Raw genomic sequence first — 21,033 nt, 5'->3', positions numbered from 1 at the left:
CCGTGCCGGGACGTGATCGCGTAGCTGCTTGTACGCGCTGAGCTCTCTCATCAAAGGTGTTGCAAAGGTAGCGAGTGAACTTCAGTGCTTCCTGTGAAGGTTCAAAGAACTTCTCCTCACTCAACCTTTCTCTTTATGGAAGCATCCGCCGGGACCCGAGGAGTCTACCTTTGTCGGTGCGCTGCAATCCCGAGGCCTTCGCCCGACAAACTTATTACTTTCAAAAAAATAAGACCAAATTTCACGCCGTGCTTGCTGTGCCGCTGAGGACGGTGGCGGGGTTCAAATTCGAAAGCGAGCGTGTTTGTCTTTCCTGTGGTGTTGTTTCGTACGAGACCTCCTTCGTGTTTGCTGAACAGACAGACGGGTTTGTCCGTGGCAAAGACGGAAAATCCTCTCACCACTTCCCTTCGATGAGCATTCAGTGTTTGATCTTTGTTACACGGGACTCATTGAAATACTTTGGAAGCGCCAAGGTCGAACAATGCCCTCCCCGCAGAGCTGCTCAGAAATCCAATGTTTCGATATTAATTAATGGAAATCGAATTAAGCCACTCTGGAGTGGGCGGATGGCCGTCCGTAAAAGCTTTCCTTCATTACTTCCGTTGTAACATTGACTCTCATACAACTGTAAAAATAAGTGAAAGCTTCCATCATAAAAAAAAAAAAAAAAAAAAACAACAACGGCGCACTCTTCTCAAAACGGACTTCGGTCTCGGTTCGGACTTTCACCGTGACTTTGGACCGGAGGTGTCACTTAAAAGCTATTTTGAAAGTTTTGCTCACTTTCATACACGGGCCACAATTTCATTGGCTTCACAAATCTTATTAAATTAGCGATGTGGCAAGTAGCCACAATATTAGTGGAATTTTCTCCCAAAAAACACGAGCGCTTGAAAATCCTCCGTGACAAAGACGTTCCAGGAAAAAAAAGCAATTGATGACAAGGAGTGCCCACGTTGCTCTTCTGTCAAATAATCTTCCTATATGCGATCTTTAATCTGAGTTTTTATGGCAGTGGCGGCATTTACAAACGCCAGCGTCATTTTGACGCACCTTGAAATTTGGACCGGTACGCTCTTATTATTTCTCACTCAAATTTGTTGGCCAATCAGAAAAATGGTTCCCGATTAAACGTAGCGTTCAGGAGATATGTTGTGAAATAATCACGTTATGCTCTTGTGCTGTAGTTCAAAGGTGTCTAACTTGAAGGTGATATTACACCCCCCCCCCAAAAAAAAAAAAAAAAAAACGTCATTTCTCAGGAAGTCATCGTCAGATTTCCACACATCTCGGTGCGTTGTACCCACACTGAAGCGGCCGATCCGACCGCCCTTGAATTGTGTCACAAATAAAACTGTCACAGACCTCCGGCATGGGGGAGGATCCACTTGCGGGACTTCGAGGCAGAGGCATAATGGTCAATGTAGTTTATTTGGAAAACTGGGTCATACACAGTGTAGCAGTCCGACAAGGGAGAGGTACAGAAACGCTCGGCTAGGCGGGATCCAAATGACCCGCAGCAAGGTCCGATGACTGTGGAGCAAACTAACAACTCAACAAGACAGGATCAAACACAAGGGCACAGAATCGCTGTGACTAGGGTTGACTCTAACTTGCGCGTAGAGCGGAGTGTCCCACAGGCAGTGAATGCAACTCACGAACGCAGAGCAACGAACTGGCAAATGCCAGTGAGAAAAAACACACACTCTGGTGACCAGCAAGTCCTCCGCCAACAAAGTGCAGTGAATCACGGCATGGGCGATTGCAATCGTTTTCAAGGTTCTTCAAGATACCAGCGGTCCGATTTTACACACAAGTACGGGCACATTTTGAATATCACAATGATGAGATTTTTTTACACAATTGTCAGTCACTCTCCTTCGAAGGTTTAGTTCCGATCGCAGTAGATTTTTGCAAGCTGTCTGAATGGCATTTGTGTGTTCCAGGAATCCCGCTTCGGCCTCATGGAAGACGACGGCGCGCAGGCTGCCCCCCCGCTGCCCCCGCGTACCAGCTTCGAGAAGACAATCACAGTTGTCCGGGGCAACCGTAGCCTTGGTATGTCCTCCGTCTTACTCATGGCGATGGTGTCTTGGTGCGTGTACATCGCAGGCATGGCCATCATGGCGATAATTGGCAGCGGCGACGATGGCCGCCCCGAAGAGGAACGGTGAAGCGTTGTCGTCCGTGATTTTTTTTTTGCGTCTGCATTGTCCAGTTTTGAGGATTTGGGCACGCCAGGCTAATGGTGCCACACGTTACGTGACAACTCCAAAAATATGCTCGTCCCTGCGTGAAGGACTGTAATTTTTGCTCTTGTTTAAGAGATCTCGCTCTTCACGAACAAATACTAACCACACTCCGTTTTTATTATGATTGATTTATTGCCGTAAGACGGGACAAAAACGTGCGTATTGTTCTCCGTCAACGCAAAAACTTCAACTTGCAATTCTGCGGTCGTGGCCGCATTTTCTTCCTGATCTTCTCTTAATGCGTCAGCATCTCAAAAAGACACGAAACCAAAGAAGAAGAAAAATAATCATCGTCTCGCCTTATGTCACGCACAAAGTGTTTTTAAAAGGCAATATCGTCGCAGAGATTGATAACTGCGAGACATTCCGCATTATGTACATTTCCAGTGTAACTATGTATAGCTAAATGCATCCATTGTATCTCGTCAGAAGACATTCTATATTAATATTCATATCTAGCGGGGGAGGTTGCAGGATAGTGGCCCTATCGTACGCAACACTTTTTGTGTGATATGTATTTTTAGGTGCTATTCGCATTAAAACCTGTGACTTAGCGTTGTCTGGCCATTGTTGGAGACAAACATTTACAGTAGGATAATTATGTTTGCAGAATTTATTGTATGGTGGCTTCCAGCGATGGCTTGAAGGTAGACGGATTTGCAATAATTTCACTATAGCTCATTAAAAATCAACAACTTCCGTTTAGTTACAGTTGGACTGAGGTAGTTTAACCATATTCGACATCTTGTATGTAATATCAACTCACTAGCACTTCAGTTTTGAGCAGTTTTGGAAGTAATTCAACTGGTGTCGATTTTGAATCATGTACGATTTTGTCTTTTGAAATGTGTTTTCTGTTTTGTCCCGTCAGCTTCCCTCGCTGTCTGCTTGTAATCCCGTGCACTATGATTGTATTGTAATTTGAGTGCAAAATAATAAAATATTCATTTGATCAAAAAAAATTAAGCAGTCATTTCTTTGACCAGCTTCAAATTATGTACGACCATAGTGTGGTGGATGTGTATTGCGTTAGCTCGAGATGTGTGTGTGTGTGCGTGCGTGCGTTATTTAGCCACTTGTGTAATCGGCCTAGCGCGCCGACCGACGGAGCCGCATTCAAGTGTTTGTGCCAACCGGCATGTGTTGCCCCGCCGGTCACCTGTGACCTATGACCCCTGTGGGTGGGTGTGCGTGTGGGCGGGTGTTCTTGACGCAAGTGCGAGTGCGAGGGTTGACGCGGTGTGAACGTCGCGTTTGTGCGCTAATCTTCCGACTGTCCGTCTTGATCATGCTGATTATGCCGCCGTCAAGGTGTCTGTTTGGACGACTGTCCGTCTGTTCGGCGTGTGCTCAAAGACGCCTTAGCCGACCCCCCCGACTCACCTGTGTGTGTTTGCTCGTGCTCGTGTGCCCCCCCCCCCCCCCACCCCGTTGGCAGGGATGTCGGTGAGTGCCATACGGGATGGCTCGGGCATGCTGGTGCGCAGCGTGGCCCCCGGGGGCTCTGTAGGTCAAGACGGCAGACTCGGGGCGGGCGACGCAATCTTGGCCATCAACGGCGAACGTACGTCCGACCTGAACAACGCCACGGCCCGCTCGATGCTGCGGAGGCACTCCGTCATCGGGCCGGAGCTCAGGTGAGGCGCAGGACCGGGCCAATAAGATGCAGCGCGGTTTTTAACATTGCACAAAAAGTCCGCAAATGAGGGCGGAATCCTCGCATCTCGCAAGAGGTTGTGGCGCTTGATAATCGCCGCCATTTCTACCGACAAGCTAGGCGTTGCAGACGACATCCCCATGGCAACGTTCACAGACCCTTGCGTAAGCGGCGAGCGGCGGACGTTTTCTGCCTACTTTAATTCGCTCGATGATGTCGCCAAAGCTAGACCCGAACAGAAGATCAAACTCTGTGAAGATATCGATCCGTATACGCTGCACGACGGCGTATTTCAAAGGATCTGAAAGACTTCCCTGAGGTGGACTATCCGGACACTAGAAATCCACATCCTTGCCGCTTACAAAATGATCAGAACCATTTGCCCTGTGCACTCGAGCCTCGTTCAGATCTGCACGTCGTACATTTGCGAGCTGCGTCTTCTCCTTCACGCAAACTAATCATTGGAACGCGGAAAAATCGCTTCCCAATGTCTCCGTTTTCCCGCGATTTCCACATCCGTAGACGCAAGAAAATTCTGGCACGATGACGACGGACGACTGACTGGTTGTCTGCAACAATGGCGGTCGAGTACCCGGATGAACCAGCGTGACGTCACGTGCAACCCGCCCATTGAACTTGTCACGTTTGCATTCGGCTCTCAAAAAGCGAACTCGTCAACTGGACGCTCATCTTTAGTATGTAGTCCAAGCTTAACAAATAAATAAATGTGATTTCTATCGCAGTTTCCAAAGAGAGGAATCACCAAGTACGTTACATAGTTGTAATTTAGTCAAGCATACGGTTCATAAGCCCAAAAAAAAAAAAAAAAAAAAAAAAAAGAGGAAAAGCACACATCTATTATTACCGCAATGCCTTTGCCGAAAAGGAAGCAAATACCAGAATTTGGGGCAAAGGTCTGAAGTTGGGGAATATTTTTGAGGTGGAAAACGCAGCAATACGAGTTGACCGTTGCCCTACAAAGTTCAGATCTGCATAGCAGGAAACGCCTCTTTGCGTTCCACCTTGGACTTCCTTTCAGTCGCAGGAACTTTCTTTCAGCGCTCCGTTTTTCTGCTCTCGGACTTCCTCGTTCAGTTGTTTGAGTTACATCCTGACATTCAGCGCCGGTCACAATAAAATGACCTCATACACTGCGTATTGCCCCCTCCCCCAAGAAGCTTTGACTGTTTGAACACGGTCAATGTCGTAAACATTTTACGGCGTCTTCCGGCGTTGCCACAGGCTTTATGGAATTCTCACAAACAGTTGCAAAATCATACAGTAACGCAATATGCTGTAAGGAAAATTTTTTTTTTTTCCACTCTTAGTTCACAAGCATAAAATTTGTCTTTAATAATGTGCATCTGAGTGAAGTGCCTCAATATTACATATAATGATTTAGCTGCAAAAAAAAAAAAAAGGGTTCCTATTTTTATAAGGTATTACTGTTAAGCCAGTAAATTGGCTTCAAACCAGTAATGAGGACCGCAGATTGTTCTCATTATTAAAATCCACCGTGAGAAAAATAAACAACTGCCTGATTGGATTCTAATGGACTTTTTCATGTCATAGTTCAAAATTCGTTTTAGAAAAGAAAGAAAGAGTCGAAACATTAACTACCGTATTTTCCGCAGTATCAGGCACACCTAAAAGTGTTGAATTTTCTCAAAAGCTGACGGTGCGCCTTATAAAGCGGTGCGCCTTATATATGGATCGATATTGAGCCTTTAGCGCAGCTCCATCTAATGAATGCATAACGTAACCCCAGCCTCTACTTTAGCGTCTATTTTATGCGCCTTATAATGTGGTGCGCTTTATATATGAAAAAAAAGTCTTAAAATAGGCAATTCGTTGAAGGTGCGCCTTATAATGCGATGCGACCCATATATGGATCGATATTGAGCCTTTAGCGCAGCTACATCTAATGGATGCATAATGTAACCCCGACCTCTACTTTAGCGTCTATTCTATGCGCCTTATGATGCGGTGCGCCTTATATATGAAAAAAAAGTCTTAAAATAGGCCATTCATTGAAGGTGCGCCTTATAATGCGGTGCGCCTTAAATATGAAAAAAGTCTTAAAATAAGCAATTCATTGAAGGTGCGCCTTATAATGCGGTGCGCCTTATATATGAAAAAAAGTCTAAAAATAGGCAATTCATTGAAGGTGCGCCTTATAATGCGATGCGACCTATATATGGATCGATATTGAGCCTTTAGCGCAGCTACATCTAATGGATGCATAATGTAACCCCGACCTCTACTTTAGCGTCTATTCTATGCGCCTTATGATGCGGTGCGCCTTATATATGAAAAAAAAGTCTTAAAATAGGCCATTCATTGAAGGTGCGCCTTATAATGCGGTGCGCCTTAAATATGAAAAAATTCTTAAAATAAGCAATTCATTGAAGGTGCGCCTTATAATGCGATGCGACCTATATATGGATCGATATTGAGCCTTTAGCGCAGCTACATCTAATGGATGCATAATGTAACCCCGACCTCTACTTTAGCGTCTATTCTATGCGCCTTATGATGCGGTGCGCCTTATTTATGAAAAAAAAAAGGTCTTAAAATAGGCAATTCATTGAAGGTGCGCCTTATAATGCGGTGCGCCTTATATATGAAAAAAGTCGTAAAATAAGCAATTCATTGAAGGTGCGCCTTATAGTGCAGTGCGCCTTATATATGAAAAAAGTCTTAAAATAGGCAATTCGTTGAAGGTGCGCCTTATAGTGCAGTGCGCCTTATATATGAAAAAAGTCTTAAAATAAGCAATTCCTTGAAGGTGCGCCTTATCATGCGGTGCGCCTTATAGTGCAAAAAAATACGCTGCTTAAGAGAACAGAGACCTGAAATATTTCAGCGTTCTATGAAAACCACGTTTCGTCGTAGGTTGCCACGGCGGACGGCGACGTTTAAACGGTCCTCCAGGGCGCATTTTAAATATCAATTCTCGTGGTTGTGGTTGAAGATGTTCCTCATCCCCGTCGCGCTTTCCCTTCAACCTCTCTCACTCACGCTTGTGCAGCCTTTGGTTGCTCTAAGCTCCCCAAAACCCCCTTTTTCCCGTTCAGAGAAAAATCTCTGAATAATTCATCTCTCATCTCACCTTGAACGCCGCTCCCCGGAATCAAGGAACATTTTTGAAATGGCGGTTGAGCACACAAACACAGGCCGCCGCCGCCGCCGGCAGGGAGTGGACGCAGATGAGCCTTCCGCGAAGACAGAAACGCAAGGCTGGGGGCTTGTCACTCTAAAAAAAGGGCTCGCGCCGAGACGAGCCAGGCTGTCCACATGGCTCGGTCACAACAGTTTAGCGAGCCGCGGATTCAATCTGCCGTCATGAGCGCGAGCAGGAAATTGGCCCGTTCAGACGACTCCAACAGAAGGGAGAAACGTGGGGGCGGGGAGCTCTTAATGCGTCCTTGACATTGGCGTTAAAACAACATCGTGCGTCTTTGCACAAGTTGAGCTTTTCCAACATTTTCAAGACTGCCGTCGACTCGGTTGCGCGGCGGAAGTTAACAACTCAGCGAGTGTTGTGGCGCAATTTCTCGACATCCCATATCAAAAAGTCCTCCGCCAAGGTTTCAGGTCAAACGTTTAATATAGATGAAATGCAAAATGGCGGCTGCACGGTGGCGCAGCTGTAGAGCATTAGCCTCGCGGTTCCGAGGACCGGGGTTCAAATCCCACCGCCCCCGCGTGGGTTAGGGTTTGGATGTGCTCCCCGTGTCTGCGTGGCTTATCTCCAGGCGCTCCGGTTTTCAGTTCAGGGTGACAGCTGGGATTGGCTCCAGCACTCCTGCGACCCTTGTGAGGATAAGTGGCTAAGAAAATGGATGGATGAGATATAAAACGAAAACCAGACAGTAGATGAATGGTCCGTATATTGCAGCCACAAACAAACCCAAACAAGACCCAAAAACTGCGCCTATCTCGAGACTACTTATGTTTTACTGTCATCCATCCATCCATCCATCCATTTTCTTAGCCGCTTATCCTCACAAGAGTCACGGGTGTCCTGAAGCCTATCCCAGCCGTCAACGGGCAGGTGGCACCCCGATACACCCCGAACTGGTCGCCAGCCAGTCGCAGGGCACATCGAGACAAACAGCCGCACTCACAATCACACCTCGGGGCAATTTAGAGCGTCCAATTAATGTTCCCACCTGTAGAAAAGCCACGCAGGAAGGCACGGGGGAGAACATGCAAACTCCACACAGACGGGGCCGGGATTGAACCCGGGACCTCAGAACTGTGAGGCCAACGCTTTCCAGCTGGTCCACCGTGCCGCCTTTTACTTTCATGCTTTTATTATTATTTTTGCAGTCCATCTATGTCACGTATGTTCCCGTTTGTTTGATTTTTTTTTTTCCATGCCATCCTCCATTCCTAGCATAAATTACGTGCCGGCGCATCAGGTGGACGCCCACCGTAGCCGACTGCGTTTGCCCCCGCTGGCATCCATCCTAGAAGACTCGCCTCCGCCGCCTGCGGACACGGCGCCGGCCAGATCTTCTGTCCGGTGTCAAACTCCGACTGCGGCCCCGGGCCAAACGTCAGAAGGCGCGGCCGCGGTCCCTGCCGTGAGTCCGGCTCCGGACCGGAGGTAACGTGGACCTCGGCGGCCCCCGGCCGATGATTCACGCTCGGCGCGGGGTGAAGCCGTCTCGGCCCGCGCGAGGCTGCCCTTCTATCACGTATTGATATGTTTGCTGCGGAGAGGCCGTGAAATGCGCAGCCATACGTTACGGGGAATGCAAATGGTTGAATGCGTTCACGTTAGCGATTTACGAGTGTAACGCGTCACACATCTTCACTTTCTCCCGGCAGCCTCGCCCGCGCTTAATGCTCTGAGTTATGATCTGACACTTTAATTACCCCGATCCGCGAGTATGCTTAGTGCCAAGTCTCCAGTCCATATTTTCTCCTTTCCATCCTTTGTGGCTCGTGTTCTCTCTCTCTCTCTCTTCTCTCTCTCTCTCTCTCTTTCTCTCTTTCTCTCTCTCTCTCTCTCTTTCTCCGCCTGCATGTTGAATCTTGAGTTATATTTAGCCGTTCGCTTATGGATCTCATTGCTGACTGTCAGCGAAAATGAATTGTTCGCTTGTGTCTGTCCCCGCTTTCACTCCGTCTCCCAGACTGGTTTTCTCTCTCTCTCTCTCTCTCTCTCTCTCTCTCTCTCTCTCTCTCTCTCGCCATCCCTCCGTCCGACACCCCCACCACCTCCTGCCTTGCTCCCATTTCTCTCCGCAGCCTTTTCTTCACAGCCGTATTTCAAATACTTTGTCTTTGTCCTCTTTCTTACATCCCTCTCTCTCTCTCTCTCTCTCTCTCTCTCTCTTTCACTCCTTCCGCCCTCCATCCTATCCTCAGCCCTCACCCCTCGCCCCTCTCAGCCCGATTTTAACTATTGTTCTGCCTTTCTCGGGCGGCAGCGAACTGTCCGTAGGTCCGCGGCTCACCTCAACAGGCTTAGTCCGGCCTCCAGCGTTAAATATATTCATGGGAAAAGTCGGTCTCGCAAACACAAATACGCTCCCTCGCGGTGACCTCACTGGCTGAAAATGGAGCATTTAAAGGACCGTTTGAATCTCAAGTACTGTGCCCGCCGAAGATACTTTTTGGCAGGACTTGGTTTAGCGCTGCATTTTCTTGGGTTTTTGTTGTTCATATTTCTTCTCTCCCCCATGAATATATTCAAAAGAAAACCAAACCAAAATATTCCTAATTGCGATCAGTACCAAATTGTGTGTTTCCGTCTTTAAACGCAACAGCTTGAGTTTTCATATTCATGATTCACATTACTTATGTATTGTTGTGTTATGATCTGTTAAAATTATTCTCTTTTCATTCCTAAAAATATACGATACAGTTTTTGCACAGATATGATTTTAAAGTCTTTAAAGTAATGGTGTAGTGGTACACGCGCCTGACACTGCTGCAGGAAGCGTGGTTTGAATCCCGCTCAACGACGACATTTCTATGTGCCCTGCGACTGACTGGCGACCAGTTCAGGGCGTAGTCCGTCTTTCGTCCGAAGTTGGCTGGGATCGGCTCCAGCGTTCCTACGGCCCTTGAGGATAAGCGGCTTGGAGAACGGAATGGAACGTTTTTAAAATGCGTTGTTCTATGTGTTAACGTTTTTTCAGTCTACCATAAAAACGTACATTTTTTTGGAAAAAATGACTGTGACCTCCGGCCAGGGGCGTCAAACTCATTTTCGCGGGCCACGTTGCGGTTCCGGTTTCCCTCAAAGGGCCGTAAATGACTGTGAAACAATACTAATATTCATATCTCATCGGATTAACGTCATCAATTTATGATCAACTTTTGGAATCAGAAATCAAGGCTCATGTGTTTTTCAACTATTCATGTTTTTGCTTGCTGCATTATTTATGATGCATAAAGATGACACGCTGTGGCGACCCCGAACAGGACAAGCCGAAAGGAAAAGAAGAAGAAGAAGATGCATGATAGTTTAAAATTTTGGTACAATTTTTTTTTTTTTTCTTACAAGAACAATTGAAATTGACACTCTGGATTTGGCATCGCGGGCCACATAAAAGCATGTGCCCGGCCGGATCTGGCCCCCGGGCCTCGAGTTTGACATCGGTGCCTTCGGGTAACTTGACCTTTAAAAAAAGTTTGTTCCAGTATTATTATTGACTTCCTTTCCCTGATGTATAAAGTACAGTAATTCACTTTTCAGCTGTTAAATTACCGGTACGTTCCCTCTCAGTGGTCGGCGTCCAAAATGTCGACCTCCCCAAATTGGAGATGAAGAGAACGGCGTGCCGTCAAAGGAGGGCGGCAATGAAGAGCCGGACGAAGACCTTCACTGTCGCCCCCTGGTGTCTTGGGATCCACCTCGAAGGTCAGTGAACCTGTCTTGGGACTTGGTGTGTTTACTTACTTGCCGTTAATTGCTGTTCATATGAATGCAATTTGGCGGCAGGGTGGCGCAGGTTCCATCCCGGATCCGCCTGTGTGGAGTTTGCATGTTCTCCCCGTGCCTGCGTGGCTTTTCTCCGGGTGGGCACTCCGGTTTCCTCCCACATCCCGAAAACATGCAACATTAGCTGGACACTAAATCGCCCCGTCGGTGTGATTGTGATTGCGGCTGTTTGTCTCCATGTGCCCTGCGATTGGCTGGCGACCGGTTCAGGGTGTACGCCGCCTCCTCCCCGTTGACAACTGGGATAGGCTCCAGCGCTCCCGCGACCCTCGTGAGGATAAGTGGCCAAGAAAATGGATGGATGGATGGATGGATGAATAATGAAATAATATCTAATCATTATTATACCGTCCGGATCAGGTTGTAAAGGGTTGACTTCAAAGTTCTGAGGTCCTGGGTTTGATCCCGGACCCCCCCTGTGTGGAGTTTGCATGTTCTCCCCGTGCCTGCGTGGCTTTTCTCCGGGTGGGCACTCCGGTTTCCTCCCACATCCCGAAAACATGCAACATTAGCTGGACACTAAATCGCCCCGTCGGTGTGATTGTGATTGCGGCTGTTTGTCTCCATGTGCCCTGCGATTGGCTGGCGACCAGTCCCGGGTGTACCCCATGTCCTCCCCGTTGACATGGGCTCCAGCACTCCCGCGACCCTCGTGAGGATAAGCGGCTAAGAAAATGGATGGATGAATGATGAAATAATATCTAATCATTATTATACCTGTGGCGGTACGGTGGATCAGCTGGTACAGCTTTGGCCTCACAGTTCTGAGGTCCTGGGTTTGATTCCGGACCCAGCTGTGCGGAGTTTGCATATTCGCCGGTGGGCCTGCGTGGCTTTTCTCCGGGTGGGCACTCCGGTTTCCTCCAACATCCCAAATACACGCAGCATTAATTGCCCCTGTGTGTGATTGTGAGTGTGACCGTTTGTCTCGATGTGCCCTACGAACGCCTGGCGACCAGTTCCGGGTGTACCCCCGCCTCCTGCTTTATGACAGCCGGGATAGGCTCCAGCACTCCCCGCGACCCTCGTGAGGAAAAGCGTCAAAGAAAGCGGACGGACGGATGAATGCAATTTCATTTTTTCCCCGATATTCGCCCCTCATGGCGGTGATTCTTCAGCGCGTTGAGGTGATGTTGAAAGCACCGAGCAGACTAAACACACATTACGAACGGCCGTCTCAAGCTGTGCTTCTGGTATTTATGACCGCATCCCACTTGAATAAATCACATAAGCGCCTCTGTGTGCAAAGAGGCGCTTTTGTGCGTCTCCCCTAGGCAGGTATGATATCCTATTGTTTTGACTTAATCTGGAAGACTCAGCCCAAGGCGGCGAATACAGAGAGCTGAAAGGGAAAGAAAAAAAAAAAAAAAGAACCAGCGCCGGATTAATTCTCCTTCCTGTAAACGTTCGGCGTACAGTTTTGTTTCGAGCCTCCGTCGGCCAGACAGGCGAAGAGCGACATCCGTGGCGTTCCCACGCGCACTCGGCGGTCTTCAATTTTAATGTCGTCTTTTCAAGGTTTCAAAAGTGCTTCCATTTTTCACAAAGCGCTCGAAATATAACATTCGGTTTTTTTTTTAAGCTAAATTGCGAAGCGAGGTTTGCTTTTAAGATGCGGGGGATGCAAATAAAAATGTAGGCGGGAATTCAAAAGATCAGAGGCGGGAACCGCATTTGATTTATTTGGCCTTTTCTTTTGGGGGTGGAGATAAAAAAGGGGGCGTCGAACCTTCACACCCAATTCAGCTCTGCCGAGAGGTCATGTGACGACACACACGCACAATTCTTTTTGCATGTTCAACATTGCGTCACGTGTCATCCGGGGAAGAAGGTCCCCGGAAATATTGCTCCGAAGAATCTCAAAATTGATCAATCGGCACGCTTTGACAAGTCGAAGTCTCATTTCAGTTTTTTTTTTTTTTTTTTTTTTAAGGCAGGCGCTGATATATATTTTGCTGAACCTTTAAATTACATTTTTAATCTCACCACGACATTCAATAAGATTTCCCTGATGTGGAAATTGGCGCGCGTTCTCCCTCCGTTAAAAGTGGGCGATCCATCGTCTCTTAACAACTGCAGGCCAATTCCAAAGTTCTGTTTTTAGACAAAAGTTCTTGAGAACCGAAATAGTGAAGTGAGCAGCGGAACAATGACTCAAATTTGTTCTGCTCTCTGCACGTCAGTCAGCCTGTAGCAAGAAACGACACTTTGACTGCCATCCTTAACGTTTCCTCCAATGTCACTGAGGCGGAGTACTACGAGAAATACGACGCACTTGAGCAAGGCATTAAGTGTCTTCACATGAGCTGACTGTTTCATGGTTCTCATATTACCTGACCCTAGTTTGTCCAGTTAACTGTTTGTTTTTTTTCCATCCACTTTCCTCCTTGCACTCAAGGGTGTACCCCAAGGTTCAATGTTGGGACTTCTACTTTTCTCCATTTATATAAATGATTTCTGTCAAATGCTGCTCCCCATTTCTCATAAATTTGTGTCGAGCAAACTATGGAGTTTTTGCAATCTACCTTTGTGATTTTTCAGTCCCGCCTTACTCGTTTTAGCCTTCATCTTAAATGCTGACAAGTCAGAATATCAGTTTTTCTCTAGCAGGAAAAGATTTCCAGCAGATCTCCGCGAAACGTTCAAGTACTGAAGCATCCCAGTTGATGAGAACCTAACATTTAAGCCGCGCACGGATCAGATTTTTCCGAGATTGGGACTTAAAGTCGCTTTCTTTTCACTTCAGTTTGGGAGTCGACCGCTAGATTATGGTGACTTACTTGCCACTCATGCACCGGATCAGAACCTTAGAAAGCTGGACAGAGTGTATAATTCCGCCTCGGGCCTTGTTACCAGATGCGGTGACGGAGCGCGCCATTGAACTCTGTATGCTACTGCAAAGTGCTCATCTCTTCCCATTCAGTAGATAGACACCATGGTTCTCTTTCTCTTACTCTCTCACACAAAGCTTTGATTCTTAACAGAAGGTAAAATAAAGCTAAAATTGTGTTATGATGAGAAGAGAATTGGTACATTTTGCCTCCATTGTGTGCTGCGGGAGACGACGGAGTCAAAAAAAGTCAACTTTTTCGGGTTTCCATTGTGTAACGTATGGGCTTAAAACTAGAGCACCTCAACATAAAAGTGTATGTTTTTCTTTCATGTGAACATATTTAACGCTGTCAAATGAAATAATAACGTGGCTTTATGTTCATGGACTTGAATTTGATTTTGGTAAATTTGGACAATCTCCTGCAGGGTTTTCCAACATCACTATCAAGCTCGTGCACCTACGTCATCAAATCACGTGACTTTTGTTTACGTCGCCATATTGCCGGTCAAGCTAAGGATTGCGCGATGCTAAGTCGTTTGGAGACGACACGAAAATATGTCCTATAGCACGAGGCTCAGAGTCTTGTCCCATACCGTTAGACATTTAGAAGGTGAAAATAAGCAAAGATATGTGGAAAAATTAGATCAACTCGGCATAGAGGACCCGTATTTAATGCCGAAGTCGATATTTTTGTCGATATGAAAGTGGACTGTTAATTCGCTTCCGCTTGTCTTGGACAACTGGATCTACACGTGGATCTGGTCAGTAAGTCGTCGAGATATACATGGAAGAGTTTAAAAGCGTAGAAAAGTCTGGACGCATGCGAATACTTTGTTGCTGGATTTGTTCTCAATCAGGAATAAATCCCACATAGTTACGGGTTTTTGGCTCGTGAACACGGAAGCGTTAAACCTTTGCCGTAATCCATCGATTTTTTTTCAGCTCGTATTCAATACAAATACCAATATTGAAATAAATGACCCCTGGTTTTGCACAAACTCGCATTCATTAACTATGATTGAAAAAAAAAAAAAATAGGACGAGAGTCGTCTCCACGGAAGCGATCGCGGCCACACGTTAACCTCCGTAAACCTCTGCGACAGACTTTTTTTTTTTAAATACATATTGCTCTCAAATGAGCCAACTTGGCATTATAAATACTTTTTGGTCATTTGAGATTGAGAAGAATAATTTCGATCTGATTGTGATGATCGCTACACAGGCGTGTGCGTATTTTTGTCAAGCACCATTTAATTGCCGAAATCCATCGATCTTTTCTGGTCTTTTCAGCTGGTGCTCCATAGAATAATCTCTTTGAATATCTGCCTCGTCTGTCGTGACAACCAACAGCACAACAGGTCTCGGGTATTGTAAAGATTGAAAGTCTCCCACAATGTCGAGCAGCTCTGTTCGACCTGCAATATGGCGCCGTGAAAACGGTGACGTCACGTGCACGAGCTCTATACCCCTGGTGGCTTTTTTCCTCATACGCACGGAGTACTGTTGCGTATGTACTGCGTATTTTACTGTCATTGTAGCGTGCGGCTCACCCGAGCGGCGGGCCAGTCCCTTGGCATCAGCATTATGGGAGGCAAAGGCATGGGCCAGAGGCTGAGCGGTGGCGAGATGATGCGGGGCATCTTCATCAAGCACATCAGTTCCGATAGCCCGGCAGCACACGACGGCGCCGTCCAGGTCGGGGACAGGATATTAGAGGTATGTGTGTGTGTGTGTGTGTGTGTGTGAGACGCTTTAGCCCCAAGGCATGGAATGGACAAAATATGTACAGGTACTCGAGATTGCCGCTGATATGATTGAAATGAAAATGAAAGCTCGGGCTTGCCTTGATGTGCAGTTTGGACTTTGGAACCAGAACCTGTTGAGATGCTTTGCATTTTCTAACACTTATAAACATAGAAATGATTAAACGCAAGGTGTGTTGGTCAAATTTCACACCATCAATCAATAAATTTTTGATGAAATCCAAACATTCGTCATGGCACGCCCAACTCGTCCTCGGTGTATTCCTTGACACCGACCGACTCTGTGTTTTGACGGCCGAAAGGTTTGCGGCGTGGACCTGCGCGATGCCAGCCACGAGCAGGCGGTGGAGGCGATCCGCAGGGCAGGAGACTGTGTGCAAATTCTGGTCCAGTCCAGACAGCGTGCGGCACAGGTAGACTTCAGTTCCAGGTTCACGCACTGCTTGCCTCCTGTTCAGGTTTGAAGTATTTATTTAGCGTTGAGTGCACGCAACACGCGTCACGAGGGAGCCCTTTGCGGCTCCGCTTCATTAATTTCTCATTCTCTACATATCTGGATTTCCCTGCATTCATCCATATTTATCTTATTAATATTTCAGCCTGTCATCTCAACCTGTCATTTGTACACATTTATCTGTAATATTTATACATATTGGCAATGGCAGCGTTTTACGGGGAGCTGTTCCTGGTGTGTTGCTGACCCAATTCAGTTTTCTCCGAGAGGGTGGGGGAGGATGGGGGGGGGGGGCTATAAGCCAACATTTCTGTTCCGATACATCCGCCACTGGTGGTACGCAGGCTCCCTCTAGTGGTACCTCCCCCAAAAAATCACTGCCTGAGTGCAGTTCAGTTGTATTTTACTTTAAAATTCCGTACATTTGCATTTAATCTTGAGGATCTTTTTTTTTTTTTCAAATATTTCCCATACAGGTTTTCTGTGAAATCTTTTTTAATAGATTTCTTTATTTATATTTATATAAGTGCAGTATTAATAATCAAACTGTGCATACTGTCAGAGTGGCTCACAATAATGTAAAGTATCATTTTTGGGCATAAAACTTCTCATCTGTTTCATTTTTTTAAATGAAAACTTAGGTCTACCGCTGTATATATTTTGTATACGTGCTGTTTCTTTGAACAAGAATCACTGGGGAAATATATTTGGATATTGCATCAGACGAGAGAGAAATAAAAATAAATGTATTCATCATTTCTGACTGAATACTTGTACTCCTGATTTAAAAATAGATAAACATCCATCCATTTTCCAAGCATATATATCGTAATATTTTTGTATTGCTCTGAATGCCTTTATTTATTGATTTATTTTGCCTTCAAGGAAGGTAATACTTGTATAGTAACAACCATGTGTGGTCTTTGCACAGTTAATAACAGAATAATTACACACAAAAAAAAAAAACACTTGACGTTTACCACTTCCACTTCCTCCCACAATTCTTAGAGGTTTTCTCACCAAAGCGACGACACGTGGCTACGTCTACCTCTCCACAGTGTGTTTTTTTTTTTTTTTTGTTGTTGTTGTTTTTTTTTTTTATAGACCCCTGCGCTTCCCACCCATGAAAGACAAACTCCAATCTTGCCGACCGAGTCGCACAATAGCCAGGTGAGAACATTGTTTGCCAGAGTCATGATATTTGCTATGTCTTTAAGATTGTATTGGAGAAAAGAAAAGAAAAAAAGTTTGGAAAGGAGCTAATTTTGTGATCTTTGAAGTAGTCCACCACGACTTTTCGAGGCGGGCTGTGATGTAATGTTTCTCCTCCTACACTGGAGCCGGACCGGGCTGGATTGAGACTTGTGTACTGTATAGTGATGAGTCATCCACTCCTACATGGCATTTCTGACAAGTGGAGGGTTGTTGTTCATCTTTTTTTTTTTAACGGCGATGATGCACTATTTGAAGTTTGGTGTCTGTGTTTCCCCTCACGGCGATAGGAAGTGCAGCAGCATCTTAGCGGTCCGGCCCCTAGCCCCCCCCCTTCCGACCCATTCGCTCCTGCTCCATTTAAGGTCGGTACCTGGTTTGGCGCGGGCGTCGTCGGGGAGAATCAGGAGGCCGAAGAAAAGCGTCTCCGCGTGAGCATCTGCGCCGGGCCAATTTTTAATGAACGTCCATATTTGTGGAGCGAGGCCTTGTTGTTCAAAGTCCCTCGTAGCTCCCTTGTTTGTTTCAACCCTTTGTTTTTCGCTCTTTGATGGAGATTCATAACGCGCTAGAATAAACAGTGGGCTCTTTTGATGTAAGTCTGCATGCATTTGTAAATGCTGTTCAAAAAGTGATGCACGATTTTGGTCATCTTTCATGTTATTTATAGCCCGCATTGAAATAGCGCACATGAATGCATCCTGGGCGTCAGTTTTCCTCCCTCAAGCACGCCGAACGGGCCCAACTCGCGCCTCCAGAATCCCCCGAGGCGTCTCCAACAGCCTGTTCAATAATGCAAAACCTCTCCCAAGGTGCCTCAGCAGACTTCCGATCGAGCAGCTCGGCGAAGCCCCGCTGACGATGTGGACAACGCCGCCACAAGTAAGCTAACTTTGCTCGGGTCACGTACACGGCTCACGCAAAGCACACGCGTGGCATGTCAATTACATGGACGGAAGCATTGGGACAAAGAAAACGTGACGTCCTTTTGCGCTCTTCTGGTAACATTTTCTAGCCGATGTCGTCAGGGTGTCTGTCTGACTTTTAGTCCGTCCATCCACTCTGTCTGTGCCTGGCCGTGCTTTTTCTTCTTCTTTTTCTTTCGGCTTGTCCCGTTAGGGGTCGCCACGGCGTGTCAGCTTTTTACCCATCTCAGCCTATCTCGTGCATCCTCCTCTCTAATCCCAACTGTCCTCATGTCCTCCCTCACAACATCCTTCGACCTTGTCTTTGCTCTCCCTTCCTTGACGGCTCCATCCTCAGACTCTCTCGCCCCTGGACACGTCCAAACCATCGAAGTCTGCTCTCTCTCTCGAACCTCGTCTCCAAAACATCCAACTTGGGCTGTCCCTCTAATGAGCTCATTTCTAGTCCCATCCAACCTCCTCACTCCGAGCGAGAACCTCAACGTCTTCATTTCCGCCACCTCCAGTTCTGCTTCCTGTCCACCGTCTCTAATCCGTACATCGTGGCCGGCCTCACCGCCGTTTTATAAACTTTGCCCTTCATCCTAGCGGAGTCTCTTCTGTCACATAGAACACCAGACACCTTCCGCCGACTGTTCCACTTCGCTCGGACCCGTTTCTTCGCTTCTTTACCACACTCACCATTGCTCTGCATTGTTGACCCCAAGTATTTGAAGTCGTCCACCCTCGCCATCTCTTCTCCCTGTAGCCTCACGCTCCCCCCCCCCACCCCTCTCATTCACGCACATATATTCTGTTTGACTTCAGCTCATCCTCATTCCTCTCCTTTCCAGTTCGTGCCTCCATCCTTTCTAACTGCTCCCTGCGTTCACTGCAGATCACAATATCATCTGCAAACATTGTAGTCCAAGGGGATTCCAATCTGACGTCATCTGTCAGCCTATCCACTACTACCGCAAACAGGAAGGGGCTCAGCGCGGAGCCCTGATGCAGTCCCACCTCCACCTTGAATTCTTCTGACACACCTCCGGCACATCTCACGGCTGTTCTGCTGCCCTCGTACATGTCCTGTACTCTTCTCACATGTTCCTCCGCCACACCAGACTTGTGCTTTTCGAGAATTCCAATATCAAGTTGCCGGTGCCGTGAGAACGATCCTCGTTGACTGCAAATATGAAATGCGCATGCCGGGCCGGTCGACGAAACACTACATGCATGCGCACCATTGTGAGTTTTTCCCCACCTGTACACAATCTACCAAGTATTCAGATAGCAGCTCATTTCGAATAGAAGCAAATGAAGCAGACAGTTGAGTTTTGCACTTAAACTCCGTTGAATGAAACATCCTAAAGGCGAGGGTAAATCCATATATGATCGAGCGTCCACGCCGGCGTGTCCGGTACGCGATGATGAAGTGCACAAACGTGCGTCTCTCGCACGGCAAGCGCGCACATTTGTCATCGTTGCTGTGTGCATTCTGCATGGCAACGCAGCCATCTTTCAGCTTTCTGACAGCACGTCTGACATCATCCCCTCCAGACAAATTGCCGCAACACGCACCCACGCAAGCACCTCTGGAGTGTGCCGCTTCCTCTCCACGTGAAGTGTCACTCATTACCTCCACCTTGCTTCACTTTTTGAGCTCCACCATTGTCTACTCTTCTCCTAACAATGTCTCTTTTTTTTTTTTTCCTTCGCTCATGCTGTCTTTCCACTCTTCAGAAAAGATGCTTCAGCGTTATGGCAGCCTGTCGGGGAGGCTCCATATGATTGAGCTGGAGAAGCACACGGCAGAGCAGAGTTTGGGAATCCGCCTCGCGGGCAATAAGGAAGGTTCCAGGGCCCGCATGAATGTCTACGTGGAGGACGTGGACCCGCGAGGACCTGCTGGCTTAGATGGCCGAATACGGGCGGGCGATGAACTACTGGAGGTAAGAAACGGTGGTGGCGTTGCAAAAAAACCAATAGAGTGGAAACTCCGAGCTGGAACATGAATCCGTTTCAAGAAACTGGTCAGCATCAATTTTTTTTGGGGGGGGGTTCGGTCCCGATTTGCCGATATCTTGCTTGTACTCTAATCATGCAAGTGGCCCAAAAGTTAAAGAAAAAGCCAAATACTTGTGATTTATTCCTGGAGTGCTGTGGACCGAGGTCTTGCGACACACGCTGAGGCTTTGCGCGATATGCAGACATCTCCTGTGATGTCATCAACGGGGAAAGTTGAAACTTTTCACGAAATTTCCAATTTGTACGACCTTGAGAAGATCCGCCTACTGTGCACATCTCGAAGACGGGCACACGTGGACTTCGAAGAAGAAAATGACTTCTTGAGCGATTGTTTGCCATTCGGAATTCTTGCAGTGAGTGATTGAGGAAAAGAAGGAAGGAAGCGAATGACTGACAGGAAAAAGTAGAAGGAGATGACAGAAAACAGATTCTTTTGGTGATGGATGGGGAAAAGTACACAACCGGCTGTTTTGATTTATAGATCAACGGTCAGATCTTGTATGGACGCAGTCACCAGAACGCCTCGGCCATCATCGACAACGCGCCTTCGAAAGTCAAGATCGTTCTCATCAGGTGAGGCCCCTCAAACCTCTCCGAGCGGCGTACAGTATTGATCCGACCACCGTATTCAATTATGCTGCATCTTGCTTCCACAGGAACAAAACGGAGGGGAAAAGGTCCCACAGCAAGGCCGACTCTGGAGTTTGCAAAGGAATCTCGAATGACGCGCAGAATTTCGACCCGTCGCAGGTGTGGTGACTTCGTTATTATGCTTAACTTTATTTGGCTCACGTAATTAAATAGCTGACATATTGTTGGCCAGTTAAGACCGTGAAAGTTAAAATTGACACGTTCATGGGCAAGGCACTGCCATCGCAATTGGGACTTAATTGCAAAGCGCTCGACTTGAATCTGTCACTCCTGGTGTGAGCTTTTTGTGGATTCTGCCCCGATGGGGCTAA

At 47.0% G+C, this 21,033-nt stretch overlaps 1 protein-coding gene across 2 annotated transcripts in view; it reads left to right on the top strand.

Annotated features, from left to right (window-relative positions):
* si:dkey-92j12.5 (multiple PDZ domain protein) overlaps positions 1-21,033 on the top strand; it is a 52,955-nt gene that overhangs the window by 23,960 nt on the left and 7,962 nt on the right. Inside the window, exons 19-30 of one of the 2 annotated variants that reach the window (XM_061831131.1) lie at positions 1,950-2,061; positions 3,694-3,892; positions 8,315-8,527; positions 10,661-10,795; positions 15,248-15,425; positions 15,775-15,885; positions 17,031-17,096; positions 17,429-17,503; positions 17,951-18,020; positions 19,787-19,995; positions 20,553-20,644; positions 20,728-20,821. In XM_061831131.1, coding sequence (XP_061687115.1) covers positions 1,950-2,061; positions 3,694-3,892; positions 8,315-8,527; positions 10,661-10,795; positions 15,248-15,425; positions 15,775-15,885; positions 17,031-17,096; positions 17,429-17,503; positions 17,951-18,020; positions 19,787-19,995; positions 20,553-20,644; positions 20,728-20,821 — 1,554 coding nt within the window. Of the gene's footprint in view, positions 1-1,949; positions 2,062-3,693; positions 3,893-8,314; positions 8,528-10,660; positions 10,796-15,247; positions 15,426-15,774; positions 15,886-17,030; positions 17,097-17,428; positions 17,570-17,950; positions 18,021-19,786; positions 19,996-20,552; positions 20,645-20,727; positions 20,822-21,033 lie in introns of both variants that reach the window. The other variant, XM_061831130.1, reaches the window with a different exon arrangement.

Source organism: Syngnathoides biaculeatus, chromosome 9 (assembly GCF_019802595.1).
Source record: "Syngnathoides biaculeatus isolate LvHL_M chromosome 9, ASM1980259v1, whole genome shotgun sequence".
Classification (NCBI taxonomy): domain Eukaryota; kingdom Metazoa; phylum Chordata; class Actinopteri; order Syngnathiformes; family Syngnathidae; genus Syngnathoides; species Syngnathoides biaculeatus.
The sequence above is the reverse complement of the archived record's forward strand: the minus strand, read 5'-3'. Positions and strand labels throughout refer to the sequence as shown.